General features: G+C 40.3%; 1 protein-coding gene across 1 annotated transcript; it reads right to left on the bottom strand.

Moving 5' to 3' along the window:
• Positions 1–1,107: 1,107 nt before the first annotated feature.
• On the bottom strand, positions 1,108–9,000 carry LOC104598500 (uncharacterized). The gene is made up of 3 exons (XM_010260594.3): positions 8,683–9,000; positions 8,451–8,569; positions 1,108–1,889 (listed from the first exon to the last, which is right to left on the bottom strand). Exons 1-3 carry the CDS (start codon positions 8,949–8,951, stop codon positions 1,864–1,866), a joined length of 414 nt encoding a protein of 137 aa, XP_010258896.1. The 5' UTR covers positions 8,952–9,000; the 3' UTR covers positions 1,108–1,863.
• Between the last annotated feature and the right edge of the window lie 1,626 nt (positions 9,001–10,626).

Here is a 10,626-nt window from a genome sequence, read left to right on the forward strand (position 1 = left end):
GCTGGAGTCAAACGACGACAGCTTTATCAGAAAGCTCCAAGTAGCACGTTCTTTGCTCAACCATCCAAGGCAGAATTTAAAATATAATAAGTAATAACCCCTCTCAAATGCAAGAACGGAGAGACTCTCTGTATTGTGTACTCATCCTTCAAGGACACCCTTACCCAGACGGTTCGACTGTCTGGGTTAAACGGTTTAGGCGGTTTGGATTATTAGACTGTTATCAGTATGAGAAAAGAGAGATTATGTGGTTGTCGGCTGAGAAAGAAGAAAGGAAGCAAGAAGAATAGAATGAATGAAAGAAAGAAAGGGAAAAAAGGAAAGGAAGGAGAGAAGAAATCAAGGAATGAGGGAATAAAGGAAGAGAAAGAAGAGGAGGATCTGACTTCACCGACCAGCGACAACAATGGTGACAACAGATGCAGCAGCAACAGTGGTTTGTGATGGGTCTTGTCTCAGTTACTCTCTAATCTCTTGCAAACCGCTATCCAGGTCGAATGGACCACCCAGGTCAGCGCTTTTCTAACCATGTTGTTGCCTGAATGATTTTTATGCCAAACAGTCCGACGTCTGGGTCAACAACAGTTTGAAAACACTGTCAATAAGACTTAATGGTCCAAAGTATTTATTGAATTAAACTATACTTAATCCATCCATAATAAATTTATATTGGATTGGATCGGATTAAACCAATATCCCATCTGTTGATAGAAGATAAGAATAAAGATAACAGATTTGGGTTGGAACCAATGTAAATTAAAACCATTTTGAACAAATTGAACGGTTGAATGGTCCAGACATTAAATCGGAATGGTCCAAAATGGCCCAGAGTATTCATCAGATTGGATTAGACCTGGTCCATCTATAATGGACTCATATTGGACCGGATTGGATTGGACAAAATCCCGTCCAATTGACAGTTTGACATCCTTACGCCCCAACTGACACGGGCCAAGCATTCAACGATCACTCTCCCATATGCCCATTCCAATTGTTTTAAAAAAAAAAAAAAGCTGTTTTATCTTGGCTCTTAGTCACAGGAATACCGAACACCCATTGAATGTTACGGACCGGAGTCTCCAGTAAGGTATACCGTTCTGCAACATATCACATGGAACTTGGTTTAAATATATTGAGCATATCGGGATTATCACCAAAAGACCTGACATGCAGCACATTCTTGGTTTCCTGCAAGGCTGCAACACAGGACGCCAGTATGTGCTTGGTCCATCTAATTGGCCTTGCCTTTGCTTGGAAGATCAGCTGTACAAAATATCACCTTGTACAGAATGTTACAGTCCTCTGATATTTACTTCACTTTTACGACTCCGGATCTCCTGCCCACGCCTACCCACAATACACCACCCCCCGTGAATTGCAAAAGTTAAAAAGGTTTTCCAGTAATGTCCAAAATCCAATTCTGATTTTTGATACATCACAGTTCACACCCATTAACACCCAATCGTATTCCTTCCAACATCTTACACGTGGCAAGTTAAAGAACTCCAGATCCGTAGACAGGTCCCAAGTCCCCAGACTAGAAACAGTCCTGGATGTGTGTGTACAGAGAGAGAGAGAGTAATGAATAAATAAAGAAAAGAATACGGTAAGTGTAAGACCTATTATCAGATAAATAAAGACCACCACTTCAACTCTCTTTGAAATATAATTTATTGAAACTGAACTCAATGGGAAAGGAAAGCAATGAAACCAGTTTTACCGCCTTTTAAGAAAGTTCTGCACATAGCTTTCATGAACTGAGAAATACATGTGAGAAGTGGGAACTACCAACAACCTTGCATGTTTACTTGTTTTTAGTTGCCAGAAATGATGATTTATCATGGTGGTGGTCTGCTTACAACATCACCTTGGCACTGACAAACCAAACTCTGATGCAAGCAAAGAACGGCTTTCATCAGAAACCCTTGGGAGGAACAAATAATTACACTAGTACACTTCAAATAAAACCAGGACGAAGGATTCTCAACAATGTTTCCACATGGGAGGTGGTTTTAAGTGTAAGGAAAGGCATCAAGCCTAGGATTCCCTCACGACACACATAAATTTACAGAAACTTCTACAGAACAATCAATAATGAATTTGAACAATGATGAACCAACTATGATGCTGAAACCAAACATGCATTTCAAGCCAATATACAGTGGAAGCATATATAACAGCAACCCACCTTAGGATATAGCATGAGGCAAATTGTTTCACGTACCATCAATTCCATCTGGGGAAAGGAGCAATTTAAGTTACCATACAATTATTACTATGAATATCACTAAATTGTACAAAACAAACAAATTTCCAATACTTCTCAACTAAAATTGACACATTGGAAATATCTGGTTCAGGCTTCTAATCAAACCCCTAAACTTTCAAGGTCACCTAGTGGGAAATGATGGTTCTCTAGTGTTGCATAACACTTGTAAGACAGCAGTCATTATCATATTTTGTTTAACCTATTAAGTGTTATGGGCTAGATAACCAGGAAGATGTGACTTTAGAAAAACTAAGGCATCTCTTAGGAAAGACTAATTATGAGAGTAAATATTGTAGGCAAGTCCAACCCATATGCCCCCAACACTCCATACTTAAATGTATGTTGATCCTAGAAAAAATATGATTTAGATTGCTCTTATAAAAGTGTCTAACTCAACAATCTATGTTGGTCCTCGATAAAATATAATCTAGGTGGTTCTTACACAAGGTTTTTTTTTTTTTTTTTTGGGGGGGGGGGGGGGGTATGGTGGTTAAGACAGGAAGGGGCTAAACAAACAGCTTTTGTGTACCATATGCCTGCAAAAATTGGTGCTTCAAATGATGCATGCTCCATACGGTGCCTTTTGCTCCATTTAAAATAATGAGTGCTTTTCTCAGAAACTTCAACTTTTCTTCCAAGTTGCATTTAGGACTTGCCTTTCTTGGAAACCAAAAGAAGAAACTAATCCTGTGGATAGTTGGTGATACCCAAAAGACCAAAGTTTCTCACCTTTTATCTATGAAGCAAGTTTGAATTGAATCACTTTTTATTTCTCTGGTCCTTAGGCATAAAGTTCACCATGACTACATTAAGGTATTGTATAAGACTCACTGGAAAAGGCTTGTTACTCTGTTTCATGTTGTCACTTCGCCAGGGTCAATCTTATGTTTTCAGGGTTTCTCCATTCAAACCACTGCTTAGTGGGCACTTGCTACTGCTATCTTGTTCAAAACTAAAATATAGTGACTATTGACAACCTAAACTGGATGGTTTGGGGTGTGTTATTACAACCATGAGATTCTTCCAGCTTACATTTGACTAAGACCAGAAGTTAATAAGCAAAAGGAACAGCAACACAGTTTAAAGCAAGGAGGCAATAGATGTTTTATAGGTATGAGAAACACAAAGTTCTACATAAATAATCAAGCATAGTTGTATGAATAAAGAGACAAAAGGAACTTCTCTCCAGGTTCCATTCTAGGCACCTTATAGATTCCATCACATGTCATACTGCAAAAACAACTCACAAGAAATGTTACCTCAGGTACTTAATTGGAAGATTTTCCATTGCTTAGGCACTGCCACACTGGCCCCTTGAAAAGATGTATATGCAGCATTTCACTGCCTAGTACTAGGAATTCTAATCAATTCTATAGAATCTAGAATAACTAAAATCTTATGCCATTATGTTCATCTGATAATACCACATTCATGTGTCTTTCTACTGCTTGATATTGGGTGTACTGGATTAAATACTAGGAAAGTATATGGAACATGCGTATCGCTGACAAAAGTACTATCTCTTCTTCCTTTTTCTTTTCCTTTTTAAATTTTCACTGAGATGCTCATGTCAAATATAGGGTAGCTCATGTGTTAACTTGCCAAGCTACCAATTGGCAAGGTAGTTTGCTTCATATCAGATTTCCGCTCAATTGGTTTTGCAGATGCACCGAAAGGGGTGTGTAGTTTGTTGTTTCATTCATTGTTTTCTTAGTGATATACTGATATTTTGTTTAAGAAATGACAGTAGTTCCATTATGGGAGTTTGAAGCATCATAAGGTCACATTTTTTCACGAAAAAAAATAATAAAAGGCATGAGATTTTGATGTATATGGTTAATAAAAAAAATCAAGATTCAATTTAAAATTTTAATGCAGACCTTTTCCACTAAGGAACCTCCAACACTTAAGAAAATACTTTCCAAAAAAGAACAACTCTTTGTACCCTTTGTCAGAAAATTAACACCTCTGAATGACATATCCCATTCAATCATATTTTGAAAATTGAAGGATGACTGAAGTTCGGGATAATGAACAGGAGCACTAGAAACATCTTTGTTAAGGTCTTCTTAAATATGTAACTGGTCGGTCTTTTAACAGAATGTTGATACTTGACAATGACGCTGTAAATCAATAATTCGCAGGTCCTGTAAAGCCCAGCTTATTTCTTTCAAGCATTGGGGACCTCATGTGCCTGCAGCAATCAAATATCTCGAAGTTGGTCTCAGGAGATGAGTAAAAAATTGAAACCATGACTTCTCACATAAACAAAAGATACCATTTCAGAGGTCATCCCAAAAGATAGTGCATTGCATTTCTATATTTAGATTGCAATTTAATTAAAGCATACTTTAACATGCACTAGAATTACTTTATATCTTTGTGTTGAACAGGTCCTTAAAATGATATTGCAGAAGCTGTAAATGACTCTTGCTGGCAAAAGAAGAAAACTTCCAATCCCCCTTCTCATATTTCCAGAGGATAGTGTTCAGATTATGAATCACGTCTTTCTTCTAAAAGAGAATATCGCTATGTCTAACTAGTCTTCTAATAATTCCAAAATGATAAGCAACTTCTACCAAAGAAACAGATTAAGAAGGAAAAGGCAGCTGTCAATGAGTCAACCACATGATCCTATTGAAAGATATAAGATCATGGGGGGGGGGAGGTCAGAATGGAAAATTATATGCTTCTTGAGACTAATGGAAACAGGTTATTAGGCAAATAGAAATTTCATACTTGGCTTGCAACTTCAAAATGGTGCTCTATTTATACTTATGGATGGTATGAGCACCTTGTGGTGCCAATGGTCTTGGTCACACAGGCTGTAGAATTTGACTCCCATGTCATACAAAGAAGCTGAACCATTTCCAAAACAGTTTCTAGATTTAACTTTGCACTCAAGCATGGCTTGACCTTTGGTGATATATGCATGTGTAATGGAGAATTTTGTAAGTGGAATTTTTAACTTTTCATGTTCTACTAGGAAATTAGATGTTCTATCTCTGCAGAAGAGTATTATACTTGATGCATAAAATATTTGACAATCTAATTTCAGACACATGCACTGATGTACAAAGAATCATTTAAATTCTCTATGAGTGCTGATGTAACGGATTCTGGTCACGTATCATTTTTTTTTTGGCTAAGTACCTCGTCATCTCGTCTGCTCCCAAGTGGCCAATGACTCGGGGGCTGAAGTGGAGCTCCCTAGTGTAGTGCAACCCGGCTGCTCCCTGCAGGAGGTGATCTAGCTACCAACAACGACGGGAACTGAACCGGCTACTTCCTGCTGGAGATGATCTACTCATCTTTGTAGACGGTGGGAACTGAGGGACCTGCATGAACTGAATCAGAGAACCCGGGGGTGTTTACCCGGCAAGGTCACTCCGATGGCTAAGTCAGCACTCAGTAGTGAGCTGAGAATGATATTAGAAAATGAGAGAGCTAGAGAGCAGGGGCTACCATCTCCTCATCGCCCCTAGGGGGTAAGGCCTTTATATACTAGAGTCCTCGTGGGTTTGGTAGAACAGTTCCTGGATTCCTGCTGTGATGGGATCTGCTTTCGTGTTAAGTGAGGATAAAGCCACCAACCAGTAAGGTGGCCCATTTCCGCCTAAATCGGGTAGTGGGTGAGCTAATATAGCCGTAAATCACAATCCCGTAAAATGCGGGGTACGGTGGTGAGCTCCTAGGAATTATCACACGGTGGTCGAGCTGCCTATGAGGTGTTGCATGATGGCGAGCTGCCTGTTGCATGGTGGCGAGGTGCATGGTGGCGAGGTGCCTAGGGCGAGTTGCCTGTGGCGAGCTGCCTGTAAGTGTTGCATGGTGGCGAGCTGCCTAGTGGTGAGCTGCCTGCTGCATGGTGGCGAGCTGCCTGTGAAGTGTTGCATGATGGCGAGCTGCCTGTGAAGTGTTGCACGATGGCGAGCTGCCTATGAAGTGTTGCATGATGGCGAGCTGCCTGCTGCATGGTGGCGAGCTGCCTGTGAAGTGTTGCATGATGGGGAGCTGCCTGGGGTGAGCTGCCTGTAAGTGGCGAGCTGCCTAGTTGTCACGAGGTGCCAGGTGTCACAGTGTCACTGGAAGGCCAAATCCGCCCTCATCATTTGCCCCCCACTCCCGAGATGAAAGTAACTCGGCGAAGGGAGTAGATTTCTCTTTTTGGCCCGTAATTCGACGAGCCCGTAAGCACTGATTCAGTTCCTTAGGCTCTGGGAGCGACTTATAGTCCACTCTTGTTGATTTTGTCCATGCCGAAGAGGTTACTGGGTCTTAAGTGCCCATGTCGAGGAGGCGACTGGGACTTGAAGTGTCGAGCTACCTGTGAGGTGTTGGGCTGACTAGGTGCCGAGTTGCCTGTGAGGTGCCGGGCTGACCATGTGCCGAGCTCTCCGCCAATTTGGTAGTTTAGCCCTTAGGCTCTGGGAGCGACTCGTAGTCCACTCTCCTTGACTTTGCCCATGCTGAAGAGGCGATTGGGTCTTATGCAGTATTGTGGCCCTTAGGCTTTGGGAGCGACTCATAGTCCACTCCTGAACTTTGCCCATGCCAAAGAGGCGACTGGGTCTTATGCAGTAGTCCACTCCTGAACTTTGCCCATGCCGAAGAGGCGAATGGGTCTTATGCAGTGTTGTGGCCCTTAGGCTTCGGGGAAAGACTCATAGTCCACTCCTGAACCTTGCCCATGTCGAGGTCAATTGTTAGCTTGGCCTTTGGTCTTCTAGGGGTGAGGAAGTCTTTTATCAATTCGTTAGTTCGCGCCTGGGCCAGACCACCAGGTCGGCGCGTGTGCCAGGCTGCCAAGCCGCCGGGTGGGCGCCTTAGAGCTACTTAGTCTGTTATCTCCCTGCATAGTCTTTGAGTTCATAAAAAATGGAAACTATAAAGCGAGAACTTCAGTTTCTAAAAAGTGAGGGCTTAGCTTTCTGGGAGAAGAGGACTTAGCTTTTTATAGGATGAGAACTTAGCTTTTTGTAACGTATTCCCACAGACGGCGCCAATTGATGTAACGGATTTTGGTTGACTATCGATTAAGGACCAGAGAACTGTAGCATGTGCCAGAGACACCATTTGCAAGGCAAGGTTCCTAATGTGCCCTGAAAACTATATACTGAATAGATGTCTGGTGAAGATTTCACTGGCAAACATGCCCAGTGTGCCCGGGTCTGAACCATTTCTTCAGACTAATGGAAACAGGTTATCGCTACACTTGACCAATCTAAATTTATAATTTTATATGCCCACTACTCCACTTAATCTCTTTTCTCTAGTTCCATCTAAGAATTATGTTATAACAATAACAAGAAAAAAAGGAAGTATGAAAAGTATGATACAACAATCAGAATCAAAACAGAGATTAGAGAGTTGCAGTCTTTTCATCTCAGACATCCATAGTATGGGATGGCAACAAGGAAAGGTCAAAAAACCAATTTGGTGCTGAACTGATTTCCTAAGACCAACTTAGAAACGTTTTATAATGAAGAAGAGGATGTTTAAGGAAAAAATAAACAGAAATAAGTACATGGAATTTCTGCTTCAAAGTTCAAACTGAACCCATCAAGGCAAACATAAGAATCTTCAGTCAAACCAAAAGGCCATCATTCGTCAAAGTATTCAACACTCAAGCAAGGAAACACAAGCACGTTACCCTTAGTAATAAAGCGTCCTTTTTTTTTTTTGTACACAAGTTTCACCATCCAGAAAGAACAACCAAGAGACTTCATTGCATTGACCATGATCCTAAAATGGTACTATTACTAAAGTAATGGAGTTAATTACTTAGGTATTTAGTTAACGTGCATTTACCATCTCAATTCACCTCCGAATGCAAGCTCTTATTGGATGACTAAGGCAGTGACATTTCCCCTCATTACTTAAGAAAGGGTGTGTTACACTAACAACAACGTTCTAAGAACTCTAAACTGCAGAGTCTATCCAGTACGGCAACCAAAAATTAAACAAGTATTATAGAAATCTAAATGTTAAAATTCAGCTAGAGCGACAAGAAGCTCACATTTATTATGGCAACATTGAGGGACTAATTAAATGAAGTCATTAACATAAGAACATCAACTGAATTTCGACAAAATTATTGATAAAAGCACAGAAGGAGAAGACGCTACTCACACTCAAAACAAAAAACATTAGAGTCCGGGAGAAGTACGACAGAGGGTACCCTGAGAGAGAGCGCGGCAACTCCTCGAGTTCGAGCTCAGGCATGAAGTGAGCCTTGCAACGGCAACCGCACTGTGGAGAGGCAACAGAGACTGTGCAGATCCAAGTTCCACAGGAGATCTATGGAAGAGAAAGCCCAACCAAATAACAATTAGACAAACCAAGAAAAACGATATCCAAGCAGACGCGTGAAATAGATGTGAATTAAGGGTTCTAATTGGTAATATAAATACCTGCTAAGCAAAGAAGATCGAACAAGAGGAGATCTAGAAGTGGAACGATTGGAAAGAAGGACTCTTGAAGATGTCGACGTTGCAGCTCCGTCGAACGCAGGTGCTAGAACTTTCGATTTAATGGCGGATTTGAGGGATGCGAGAGATGTTCTGTTGACGAATCTGTTACAGGCGGAAGCCATGATTGAACTAACGAAGGCCTGTACTCCTAGAGAACTTCGAATGCGAGGGAGAATCCAGGGATTTGGTTCCTTGCTAGGGTTTAACATTCATCTTCTTTGGCGGGCTTAGAGGTTTTAGTACAGTAGTCTTTGCAGTAATGGAATCATCAATAATCTACCGTTCGATCAGAAGCTAAAGTCGATCGACCTTTACATATCGAAAGGCCAATATTATCCCATCCATCAATGTAACATCTTACGTCGTAGTGATCATTGGCCGGGCCGGGCAGGGGGGCTAGAGGTGTAAAGTGGGCCGTGCTGTGCTGGCCCGTGGGTCGTCATGGGTCATGCCGCCCTCCTCGATGGAAATTTTGGGGGTCAGCCTGAGACGACCCACATTCTAGGCCCAGGCGAGCCCATGCCATGCTACGAACTTGGGCTGGGCCAGGCTGTAGGTCGTGCTGTGGGTTGGGCCATAGGGCGGGCCTTGGGCCTAGGCCGAATCAGGATAGACTCACTGAATGGATTATTGTCATATCAGGGATGCAGGATCATTGGATAAGTATAAAACAATTCAAATAGGAATTTAAGAATTTTATTTCATTTAAATTTGAATGAATAATGATACAAATTACAAAGCATATAATTATACAAATATTGAAATGAAATATATAATGGTTGGATACTTTATAAATTTCCTAATTGGATGAATGAAATATAAAAATGGAATAAATTAATAAAATATACAAAATATAATATAAAATTATAGACTATATAGCTATATAGTTACAAATTAAAAATACAAAATTACATTAATAGCAAATAAATTAAAACAAAATTTATAATAATTTGGCAAAATAAAAAAAGTACGGGTTATTTGTTAAAATTTACAATTTAAACAAAATTTACATATACATTATGATGAAAGCATTCACACACACTTTCATCATCTGCTTCAAGTGAAAAAACAAATATCCATTGTATGTACTACTGTAGTAGTTGTAGTATCATGCCCTCTTTTGTCTTGTAATTGTAAAGTTGTAATCTATATTCTGCACCATGATTAATAACCGCATTTAGCCAACCCTGGTAGGTTGGTAAAGTGGTAGTGACGTAGTGTGGTACTTGTAGGTCCTACACTAAAACAACTAAACAAGACTCCAATGGAACTATAGCTTGTAGATACCGAATGGGTTAGTAGATCATGGATCATGTGCCATGGTGGGATTGGTGGCGAGAAATATTCTCTGAGACTCCAACTTCTCCCGATATTTTTAAAATTTATTTTCCATTAATATTATTTCAAAAATTCATTTAAGTTGTGGGTTATTTCTTCTTCCTTCTCATGCGTAAGAAAATGTATAATCAAATGACCAATACCACCCTTGTTACAATAGCTAAAGTCTTTTCTACATTTTTGGCAAGCTGATCTTTTTCCCTTCCCCTCAACATCTATTTTAAATATTCTCTAAATCGGGTTACTAAACTTGGGGTTTTGGGAAGAGCTGGCCATTTTCTTTTTCAAATTCGAAAAAAAAAATAATTTAATTGGACTTACCTCAGAATCCCAGATTGCCGGTTTAGAATCCCATATTCCCAACTTGATTTCAACGATTAAAACCTTTCAACATGACAACGTCCAAGTCTCCAAGCCCCCCAAATTGGTAACTTGGAAAATCAAACAATAAACCAATCAGACTATGAGACTATCAGAGTTCACTCATATTGCAGAGAATGTATGAGAGACTAAAAGAGACTAAGAGAGGAAAGACTGAAGAAATTA

Source organism: Nelumbo nucifera, chromosome 6 (genome assembly GCF_055504915.1).
Source record: "Nelumbo nucifera cultivar China Antique chromosome 6, China Antique-T2T, whole genome shotgun sequence".
Classification (NCBI taxonomy): Eukaryota; Viridiplantae; Streptophyta; class Magnoliopsida; order Proteales; family Nelumbonaceae; genus Nelumbo; species Nelumbo nucifera.